The sequence below is a fragment of the Triturus cristatus genome, chromosome 3_1, assembly GCF_964204655.1.
Source record: "Triturus cristatus chromosome 3_1, aTriCri1.1, whole genome shotgun sequence".
NCBI lineage: Eukaryota > Metazoa > Chordata > Amphibia > Caudata > Salamandridae > Triturus > Triturus cristatus.
Genome location: NC_140583.1, coordinates 866834685 through 866846752, shown reverse-complemented (window position 1 = coordinate 866846752; position 12068 = coordinate 866834685). Strand labels below are relative to the sequence as shown.

The following is a 12068-nucleotide window of genomic DNA, read 5'->3' as shown; positions in this document are numbered from 1 at the left end:
AAATCATACTATAATGTGCCTACACAGATTGTGGATTTCCTCTTCAAAGGAACAGTTTTTGCTGTTTCCCTTTGGAACTAGATAAAGATACCACCGCCATGTTTTATGTTTTAATGTTATAATAACTGTTGATTACTGCCTTACTCAGCCCTGCTGGCAGAGTTACTCCTTTTGGGTTCTGCTAGTGCTCCCATTGACGAGCCACACGCATACCTCATGGGCACTGTCTACCACCCGCTGCCTGTGACCCTCAGGAGTTGGCTGTTGTGATAACTCAGCTCAATTGTGTCAAACCTCTACCCACGCTCTTACTCCTGACCGGCCAGATGGACTCTTATTGAGACATTTACTTGATGTGCCTTAGACTGGAATTCAGCCTTGTTTAGTTTTACAAGGACAAGGCATGCGAGTGGTTATGTTTGAGGTGAGAGAAGGTTTAGACCTGTACTTTCCTCTGTGAGGACCCTGAAATATTTGACTCAGATCTGTGCTTGTTCTCGTGTTGCTCAAAAATAAATTTGCTCAACGGAGGCACACCCTGTAGGTGTAATACGTGAACTGGATTGCAATCCCCGAGGCTACCCCTATGGAGAATAGGGTTCTCGCTGAGGAGTTGAGCACAGAGACAGTGTCTCAGATCTACCGCACCATACTGAATAATAACCCTGATACCCTGGGGAAACTCGGGGGAGCCTTTGAGAAAGACCTGGGGCCTATGAGGGATGTGGACTAAGAGGCGGCCTTGATGCTCCCCGAGAAGTGGCTATTCAGTCTAAATTGAGATTAGTCCAATTTAAGCTCCTACATAGAATTTAATATAACAGCAGCCAACTGCACAAGATGGGCAGAGTACCGACCCGCAATGTTCGCACTGTGGGGTGAGAAAAGGCCCTTTCCTGCATAGTCTCTGGGATTGCCCTGGGGTGGCTAAATATTGGACTTCCATTAGAGAGGAGCTAGAGGCAGCCCTGATAGTGACATTCCAGCCAGCCCACAATGCCGTCATGTGGGAATCCCATGTGACGTGGACCTTAGATGAGCACAGTTGCTTTTCAGTAATTTGGGCTTCATGATAGCAAAAAGAGATTTTTCTATGTACTGGGGCAGGCAACAACCGCTCACGAAAAGACAATGGATCACAGGTGTGGGCATACGCATGGAGGCAGAAAGGGCAGTTTATAAAGCCAGGGGATACCCCCGAAAGTGTGATAAGATTTGGGGAGGAAGTAGAACTCATCATGGACTTGGTTAAGGATTGAATGTCTCCCGACCGTTAAGTACAGGCTAACAGGGTGCTTGAGAAAGAACTGCGGGGATGTGTCAGAGAGCCATGGGGTAGGGAAATGGAGATCAGATGGGCGAGGGGCGAAATTAGGGTGGCTCCTAACTAAGGCAGGGAGGGATGGATGAGTTGTGAGGGGGGGCATTTCGAAACCTGATGTAATTACTTCAATCATGATTCTATTGTGACTGTCACCTGTGTGTGACTGCTAAAAGCAACAATAAAAAAAGTTAAAATAAATAAAATAAAAAACTCCGGTCCAGCTAAAAGGTGGAATTAATTAGTCAAAGCTTTTTAGGCTCAGATCTGTACCTAGTTAGTTAGATGTTGGTGTGTGACGGCTGGGTTCCAATAAGCAGGTGGAATTGTATGGATGTGAGATGATGAGGTTTACATCTGGATTTCTTTCTATGTGGTTTTAGGCTCACATCTGTACTTAGTCATTTGGGGGTTTGAGGTGAGCATGCTTGAATGCATACTTTATTATGTGAGGGTGACCATGTTGGGACCTGCAGGCGCTTTGTGAGGTTTGCATGACTTGATCCCAGCCTTACTTGGTTTTGTGTGTTTGTCAAAGATCACAATCTGCGCTGAGGTACTAAGTAATTCAGCCTTCAAGCTCAGATTGAGGCTTTCTTATGTTTGGGAGGAAGATTACCTGATTCATATGTTTACTTGCTCTTATGAATGTCTATTTTTTTTTAGCTGTAGCAGCTAGCGTGGACGGACCAGACAGACATACGTTGTGGTTCACTGAACAGTCATTATGCCCGTTCGGTCCTCTCTCATACTCTCTTCTGGTTCGCATCGCCCTCGCCATTGTTGCCCCCACATCTCATATTTTTTTCCCTCCTGACAGTTGTATGCAACATTTTCTGTGCCCTCCCCTATACCCTCCCATTTTTCATCCACTATCATCACCCCTCTTTAGCTCCCCCATTCTCCCTCTGTGACCTCCTACCACCCCTGATCGGCATCGCCTACTCAAGCTCCATTCGTGTCAGCTTTTGCTTGATTCGGTCTTTCTCACTTTCCCATTGCCTTCTCTTAGCCTCTCTACTCCTCGCTCTCTTCTATGTTTCTCTACTCTCTATACCACAATGACTGTCTATATGTATCACTCTCACTTGCCCCTTTTGGACGCCCCATCCAACATTTGAAAGGAGTGCGGTGGGAGATTGCGGTTTTCTGAAGATACCCTCCCACAATCCTTGTGTTCCTCTGTCCCCATCTTTCTTTCTCTCTCAGCCCATGTCACTTGCTCCTACTCTTTGCTTATTCAAAATCTCAAATGCTGCCTGTCCTCCTACTCTCGTCTCTTTGTGAACTCTCACTTCTCCTCTTTTATTGTACACCTGTCCCTCCCACGTGCACGTGCGGTCTCCTCATGTCTCGCTTCGTCTGCCCCTCCTTTATCCCATGGTGACCTATTTCTGTTGCGTTTCATTGCTCTTTTGCCCCTTGGCTCTTTTCTTTCTCTCAGTGACTGATGGAAAAGGCAGATAAAAAAGTGTACAGAGCAGCAGGAAAACGGACAGCTAAAGGCAGAAGTGAAACAAATGTTTATGGCAATTCTAGCCAGCTTCCTGGGTTTTGAGGGGAGCGGTACTTTGTGAAATAATACAGCTGCTATAGCTCCCGAATGCACACGTGGCCCTTTACTTATGGAAAATGACTGTTCCTGCACCAGCATACTCAAGTGATGAGAATCTAGTGCAATATTCCTTGCCATCTGCCTGCTAGGACAATGCCCCAGAGACACTGCAAAATGTTTCCACGTAGTGTACAGTTGTAGCCTTTAATTGTGTCATTCAGAGGAGTGGTCATTGGTGTACCTCGCCGTGGCTGAACAGGAACCTGTTGATGCATGTGCATATTCCAGTTCATATATGTGCATATACCATGCATGTGATACAAATGGAGACTGTTAGCTATTATCTGGCCTAAGCCTCTGTGAGCCTCAGTGGCGGTGCATGACATAAAAATACGGTAAGGCACAACATACACTGAAAATACAAATATATTAGAGAATTACATTTGTAAATCAAAATAAACATTTAAGAATGTAAAAAGAAAAGTTAGTTACCTTATCCTGCAGCACGTCCTCGATGCTCTCCAGTCACTTGCTCCAGACTCCTCCGAGTGTGAAGTGACATCACAGAGCCAAATACCTTATCCAATCCAGACCCTGCTCTCATGCTGCAAAGCAGCATGAGTGAAACGTCTGGATTCGCTGGAGCAGGCTGTTACCTTATCCTGCAGCACGTCCTCGATGCTCTCCAGTCACTGGCTCCAGACTCCTCCGAGTGTGAAGTGACATCACAGAGCCAAATACCTTATCCAATCCAGACCCTGCTCTCATGCTGCAAAGCAGCATGAGTGAAACGTCTGGATTCGCTGGAGCAGGCTGCCTCAGCGCTCCAAAAGGCACTGGAGGCCTGTGCCTGCTCTCCAACCCATCTGTCTAAGACAGCAGGGTTGGAGAAGTTTGAATTGCGCATGTCAGATTGGCCGTAGGAAGATAGCCAGCCAAACCTACATGTGCACTTCAAACCGAAGTGGCCACTATGATGCACTGGCCCGCCCCCACACACTGTTCGGCAGAGAGTAAAAAAATGAAATGGTAATAAAGTAATTTATTACCATTTTATTTTTCACTCTTTCTACAGCAGCGTGAGGGGGTGACGCTCCAATGGAGGAACCGCTGCTGGTGAGCCTTTGCATTGTAAATTAATTCTGTGTCTTCTACTTATCTAATAAGCTGCGGGTCTCTGGGCATGTAGTGTGACAACTTCAGGCATCAGCTTTAGAGTTGTAAAGAAGGTATCGATTAATTACCAGTCAAGCAGTAGATTTGTAGAGCGCTACTTCTCCCCAGTGAGGGTATCCAGGCACTAGCAGGGTCTAGTTGATTAGCCGAATAGCAAGATCTTCAGGAACTTTCAGAACTCTGGACGAGATAGGGAGGTCCGTAGAGGATAGCTCATTCCATGTCTTTGCTGCTAGGTAGGAGAAGGTGTGACCGCCACATCAGCTACACCGGATTTGGGGGGGCTGAGGGTTAGAGAAAGGGATGCGGAGCAGAGATATCTGGTGGGCTGATGGAAGTTCAGGTGTTGGTTCAAATAGGCGGGTCAGCAGTTGTGTGGGGCCATATATTTAATGGGTCAGGAGCTTGAACTGGCATCTTTTCTGTACAGGGAGCCTGTGGAGTTCCCTTAGGTAGGGTATGATGTGGGTTCGTCTAGGGAGATCCAGGACAAGTCTGGCTGCGGCGTTGTCTGGTCTGTAGTCATCAGAAGAGGTGAGCTGCGATCCCTGCATAGAGAGCGTTGTGGTAGTCCAGTCAGCTAGAGATGAGGGCCTAGGCGATGGTGTGTCTTGAGCTTTGGGGTAGCTATTTGAATATTTTACGAAGAATGAGGATGAAGAAGCAGGAGGAGGAGACGGAGATGACCTGAGTCGTCATCATTAGCTTGTTGTCCAGAATGAGGCCTAGGTTCCTAGCATGGTCAGTGGGTGTAGGAGTAGGTCCAAGTTCTGAGAGCCACCACAATGCATCCCATGGGAGGCGTTTGTTTCTGAAAATCAGTACCTCTGTCTTGTCCATGTTGAACTTCAGGCAGTTGTTCTTTATCCAGTTGGTGACATCGGTCATGCAGTTGTGTAAGTTTGTCTTGGTTTGGGGGTGTCTTCGGAGAGGGAGAGGAAGCGTTGTGTCTCATAGGACATAATGTTAAGTCTGTGGGTCTTGGTGATGCTGGCCAGAGGTGTCATGTAAGTGTTGAAAAGGGCGGGGATGAGCGAGGAGCCTTGGAGTACTCCACAGATGATTTCCTTGGGTTTGGAGGTGAAGGCAGACATTTTGTGTTCTTCTGGTGAGAAGAGAGGCAATCCACCTGAGAGCGGTACCTTGGATGCCTATGTTGTGCAGCCTTGTGATGGGTGTGTGGTGGGAGACCATATTGAAGGTTGACAAGAACTCTAGGAGGATCAGAGCCCCAATCTCTCCACGGTGCAGCAAGGCTTTGATGCCGTTGGCAGCCACGATGAGGGCTATCTTGGTGCTGTGTTTGCTGAGGAATCCAGATTGAGAGAAGTTGAGTAGGAAGGTCCAGATGTGAGGAGAGTTGTTGAGTGATGGCTTAAGTTTGCTGAGGTCTGCAGATGGTTTCTTTATAGGGTGTTGACTTTTGCATGTTTCCAGTCAACTGGGAAGGTTGATGTGGCAACAGAGGTGTTGAACTAGGTGGTGAGTATGTTGCTGATTTTGGCTTCGCCTAGGTTGAAGATGTGGTGCAGGCATGGGTCGGTTGTAGCCCTGAGTGGATCATTTAAATGATGGACACGGTGTTCTATGGGGCAAGCTGGCTCCATTCATTTAGTCAGATGTGTGTGGTGGTAGCAGGGTCATTGTGTTGCTTAAAGAAGTTGGTGGCCTTGGGCTGGGGTTTGTAGTTTCTGTAGATGTTGCCGATCTAATCATGGAAGAAGTTTGCAAGTTTATCGCAGAGTTCCTGTATTTGGGTAATGTTTGTTGCAGCTGAGGGGTTGAAGAATTCTTTGAAGATGTTGATGAGTTCTTTGCTGTTATTAAAGCTTTATTCAACGTGTGAGGATAAGGCCTTTTTCTTTGATTCTCTCAACTGTCTGTCATAGAGGTTGAGGACTGTCTTGACTGTGGTCTAGTCGGTTGTGTCCTAGCTAATGCACCATATCCTTTCCAGTTGTTTACAGTGTCATTTAGCTGTTCTGAGGTCTTTAGTGTGCCAGCTAGCCTGCTTGGTGGACCTTCTGTGGGTGTTGTTTGCCAATGGGAGCGACGCTGTCAGACCAATAGAACTCAAAATACGATCTTTACGCCTTCTGCTTACAAAATAACTAGTCTATTGTAGCGCCTTCTCCAACTGACATCTGCTCTTAATAATTAGCAACACACTGTTGCCTAGTAGCCCACACCACAGGGTCAATTCATGTAGGCCTTCCTATGGGCTCACATAGGCTTTCGGGGGCTTAGTATGTTATTGGGACATTTGCAACCTCAATTCAGAATGTATGTAGGCCTGATTTCTGTGATCATTCATCAAAAACGCATAAAAGAAATACTAGCCATCTGATCCCTGGACAACAAAAGAGCTAAAACGTGGATGGGAGTTTGGGTCATACATGCAGGGCATGCATTTTGTGTGATTTATCACACTTGTGAGCCCTGTCCCCGACTAACACCCAGCCACAGAGAATTGAGGCCCGAGTTATTAACCCATGGCCAACAATTGTGCAAACACTTTATAAGTAGGGGTGGGAGAAGTTGAAACGTGGCATGAAACATCAAAAAACGCCACCCTTTGTGAAAGCAATTCCAGTTTGTTAACTTAAACTGAGAAAAGCTGTGCATCAGACTGTTCCCTGCAGACGGATGTCCCACAGGACATCCAGGAGCAAGGAACAGTTCAGTGAACTGCTATATCTGATATCTGTGGACCTAGAACACATTCAGGTTGCCGAGTGGTGCTAGATTATTCGCTACCTCTCAGGGCTGCACTTAGACCTGAGCAGTAGTCGGTAAACTGTGTTGTCAGCCGAACACAGAATTTTCATACCACTTACAATGCAGAAGTTTTGATGGTGGTGAACTTCCAGTATATGAGTGTGACAAAGAGGGCTTAGGTTTACCAAAAGTCACTTGTGACCCCAAGTAGTTACAAGAACATTACCAAACATTACAACCACAAAAACTACCACAACCCACCTTTTTTTACACTTATCAAATTTTGCAAATTGTGAGACAAAAGGCTTTGCAATTTCGCACAACCCTACTTATAACTATTACATAGGACCAGAAATGATATGACATGTAACTCAGATTGACTTAACTGTTTGCAACATAAAAAGATTTCATGCTTTAACACGCCCTCTTTTTTGACTAAATATCACTGCCTTCTAAGAGAAAGTGCTCGCCTACTTTTAAAAAAGACCTTTGTTTGAGAACTCCAAAACCACCCTAAGCACCCATAGGGGCCAGTTTTGAGAAACTGCATTAAAAAAAATATATTTTTATTGAACAAGAAAAACAAACATATGAACGCAAATAATAAACTGACACCGTGCATAAGTACCTTTAACCACCATGAATTTTTCAGTGCAGTCCAACATTGCCATTACATTAACGTCAATTTCCACTTTATGACCAGTAATTTCACGGAGTTGTACATTCTTGTATAGAGGGATCAAGAAACGGTACACAGAGCATTCCCCTTGCTTCGTTCCAGTCCCCCCAAATCTTGATCCACTTTTGGGGGCACCCCTCCCTTCATAGACCACCCTCTCTGTCTACATACACTAGTCCATACCCGTTTCCCAGTCCCAGAGAGAAACTGCAAACTTAAATGCAACCTGGCCAGATCCAACCCCCATCTTTTGGCTGCTAGTGGTTGACTCGGCAGTGCAAAGAAACAGACTTCCTCCAGAGCAAAACATCCCGCAACTCACACACGGGGAGAAATTAAAGCAAATTATGTCTCTTTCCTTGCTGATGTGCAGGGTTATGTTATACAATCATACCAACCAACCGTTTACCCCACCATCCCAAAGATCTGAAATACGAGTGAGTAACTTTGAGCAATACAAGCAGCACGCCAGCACCCACAGGATAAGAATTTACACCAAGAATCTAGACCCACAGGTTCATAATGAAATACAGCCTAACACTTTCACAATAGCAACTTGCCTAACCATCCTTTAAATAAGAAGGGGGCTGTGAAGATGAGCAAAGAGGAAATTCAAATGTGGTACAATGGAGCTGGAGAGGAGAAATCAAGGTAAGAGGGCACAGCAAGAAACAAAGACACTAGGTTGCACACAACCATGACAGAAAATAGGCCCAGGCACCAAACTAAGAGTGGCCCTCCATTAGTGAATTAGAAAGCTAAAAATGTGGTCCAAGTTGGCAAATTGGTGCAGTTTTGATAAAGTGAAGACACAATGTATAAGTGTTTTGCAAGGTGTAGAAGACTATATATTTGAACTTGCTGCAGGTAAAGCTTGTTTTAACATAAGGGAAATAAACAGTAAAAATCAGCCCATATACAACAGAGCTCAAAAAGCCCTAAAAAACGGCCGCTCACTGACCTGTCAGACCAGCCCATCTGGTACTGCCCTATAGACCAGTCCTACCCTGCACACAACACAGCTTACAAACCCATTCCTGTTTTGGCCGTGTCCCACAATCCTCGGTGTGTGCACCTTGACCAGTTGAAATCAGACACGTGTCAACGTATTGCCCCCGAAATAATACTTCTAGATGGCTTTGGGTCTTCCTCACACACCATCTTGGGGTGGCACCATCACTGCCAAGAAGGCCAAAACATGATCCTCCTCATGCAGGGGGAATGCCCTTTGTGTGCTACTGCCCCCACTCTACAGAGATCTGTGGAAAGAGAGTGGTGCCTCCAAGATACTCTCTTCTTCCTTGTTCCCTCCCTCTTCCCTGATGTGCACTTTTAGGCAGAAGTACCAACACAAAGTCATACACCTTCTTTTGAGTTATAAAACGAAGCTGCATTTATTTTGTGGTCGGGTTTGAATCGGTCTCAGCTGCATAACATGGCACCCTACACAGCAGATGCAGCAGTAGCATCTCACCTTACCCTAAAAACGACAGTCTTTACTGTTCTAACAGCCCCACTCTCCTTGTTAGACAACTTCTGAAACAAACAACCCTTTATACGACAATACCCAGGGCTCCTTTTTGCTGCCTACTTAAGGGTCACCTGAATAACAAGACTGCCGTGGGGCACAGTTGAAAAACCTTCCCCACTTCTGCCTACCATCCTAGGAAGCAGACAAGGCTCTAATGTGTGCATATTGTGCCACTGCTACCTTGTGCAGACCCGCTTACTACTTTTTCCGCTGATCAATCTAGTCCAGTTGCGTGGGAAGTAAGTATCTCTTTTCCAGAACAGGATATTTAATAGATGCCCAGGCTTCAATTATTCCCTGTTATTAGGCTGGCAATCCCCAGGAGTCAATGTCTAGATCATTAAGTTACCCAAACACCATTAAATGAGATGAATGAAAAGTGCAGATGTTCTATCACACCTTACATGTAAGGGAATCCTCTAGGGTTCTGCTCCTAGAACCTCCGTTTTCTGTGTTTTCTGACTAGGAAGTAGCTGACCTCATCTCAGGCCCATTTTTCCCACCTGATAGTTCAAGGTTTCCTCTAGACCAAAAGCCTCCTATTCAACACAGGAAGAATAGGACAACACTTTCTCCAGTCATAAGGGTAAGCGCACTCTTTCTCTTTTAGTTCCATATTCACCCTTGCATACATCTTCTCTCCTCTCATTCCCAACCCTGATTCTTCTGTAGGGGCGCCTATCCTAAAAACGCGTGAGCCAAATAACATTGCTTTGCACTATTTTCCTATTTCTATTCCCTCTAACAGAGACTATCCATCTAAATCCCTGGCCAACATTTCCAAAATATGTCTACCTTTCCCCCCATAAATGTCTTGTAGCACCTCTAATCAAACGACACCCAGACTCCATTCTCCTCTAAGGTTCCCCTTGCAGCAGACCAACCGTTATGGAGTTCAGAATTGTATGCACCTTTAGTTAACTATTTAGGATTTTACAGCTGCCTATCCTACCATGTGTTTTGAAAGTTATTAACTGTGCATGTGGAATTTATTTCTCAATGGTGAGTCTCCAGACTTCATAATAGCAAAACGAGGGCCTTCCCAAATCCACAATCTCACCTCTTAAAGCTGTTTCATAAGCAGCAGCATGTTTTCGTCTTTAATGCACAAAGAAATCCAGCTACATCATCCCCATCCCAAAAGAGCTCCATTGGTGACTTCAAGAGGCTCAGATTAACTTTAATCCACCTTCTAGAACTAAAATACTCTGCTGCAGGCTTGCATCCTACCTAAAGAAGAATCTTCAATCCACAGGAGGTAAAAGAATAACAAGGGATAAATCTTGCCTCCTACTTGAAATTCTAAAAACAATGAAAAACTAAGACCTTAAACACGGCCTCTTCTTTCCTTAGCCTCAGATTGTGGAACCACGTCCCAACCATTAGACTCCATCCAAATCTCATATCCTTCAGATAAAGATTCGAAGACTCAATTGTTCAAGCTACATCTAACAAAAATGTCTCCACCTTCCTGTCCCACCACCCATTACACTGCCCTTTATAGATACCACTTCACCTTGTTCTCCCTTTACTGTTACACTTTTGACCTTCTCTTGAGTTCCTCTATTGATCAACAGTGCCTCTGTGGTTTGTATCTACTTATTTTACGCAGCGCTAATGTACCTGTGTCTATATTGTGTGCATAGTACTTCCCTACCCAGGTGGCTAGGTTCGTGCATTTTAAAAACCATAAATAAAAGTAAATCACACTGGGGAATAATGTTTATTCGAGGTATCAGACACATATAAAGGTATTTTTTGCATAAAATCCAAATGGGACTTGAGCTGGTAGTTCAGAGAAGGTGATATAGGCAAATATCAAATTCAATATGAAATGTGATTTTGATGATGTGCCTAAATATGTGCCACCGGTTTAGAGGATTGTTCTTCTGTTAGGAAACCTGCATAGGCCAGCCTGCTCTAAACCTAGTCTAACAAGATAAATCATACAGTTTGAAGTTGTTTATTTTTCTGTGAAGTCCGGTGTGTGCTGTTTAGTACAACTAGATGCTTATCAAACGTCCCCCGCGGGTGTAAAGGCCAGGTTCCCTGTTAGTCTGTCATTCGTGCCAATATCGTCTGATAGCCCCTGCTGGTTTGTTCCTCTGCTGGCTCGATGAGAACAGAGAGCGGGGAATGGCCCTCTTTCGAATCATAATACATCACTGTCCCCCCGCCTCGGCTTAGTCCATAAACTTCGCCCACAGTCTGCGCTCGCATCGACTCATCCTGGGCTCATTCCCACTGGCTGGTCACTCAAGTGGAATCTGTCTGATCGACTTAATAAGAATTTACCACTGCACTCAATGACCAAAATGTGTTTTTTTGCATGGCTGCGTTTCCCCCTCCCTCTCGAAGGCAGCCTGCCCGTGGAGGGGATGGCTGACTGAAAAGAGCTGATGTCATTTCTAGATCATCGTCCTGGAGGCAAATGCTCTCAATAAATAGCCTCCTTCCCTGACCTCATTAGATGCTCTGAGAGTGGCCTTCCCTGTGCACTGTTTGTCTGACTCGCTGCCTTGAAACCTGTAAACATGCTGGGGAGCGACAAGTCCACGGCTTTAACCTGTGCTCCCTATAACCACGTAGGTTTTCTGCAGAGGAACAACAGCCTGGAGGACAAGAGCAGGATGGTGGGCGCCTTCCGGGAGAGACAGGCCTCCAAGAACCTGCTGGCCTGCGAGAACAGCGACTGCGACTCCCGCTTCCGGCGCGCGGAGATGGACTTCTCCAACCTGTACGCGAGAGGTGAGGACGCGCGCAGTGCCGCGCAACGTGCACCGGAAGTGCAGCGACTGCCCCGAGGGGGCTTCTGGGCAGGAGGGGAGGGCTGGGTTACGGCCATGCACGTGCGGACCAGGGCTTTCAAGGTGCTCAAGTCCTTGGTCAAGTAACTTATCGAGCCTGACATATTTTGGATACTGGTACATAGCTGTATCTCTGGTAATCTCATTAAACTGTATGGACTACAGCTAACACAATTCAAATAAACAAACTTGGGCAGGGTGATATACTCACCTGTAGGACTAGGAACATTGTGTTATATCATAAACGAGAGCTGCTATTTTTGCAACATTGTCCCAGCCCA

At 45.7% G+C, this 12068-nt stretch overlaps 1 protein-coding gene across 3 annotated transcripts in view; it reads left to right on the top strand.

The window, feature by feature from the left end:
* Positions 1-12068, top strand: part of GAD1 (glutamate decarboxylase 1) — a 215150-nt gene that overhangs the window by 43115 nt on the left and 159967 nt on the right. For all 3 annotated transcript variants that reach the window (XM_085645326.1, XM_085645327.1, XM_085645325.1), the window contains one exon: positions 11570-11728. In XM_085645326.1, the coding sequence (XP_085501452.1) occupies positions 11570-11728 (159 nt within the window). The remainder of the gene's footprint in view (positions 1-11569; positions 11729-12068) is intronic.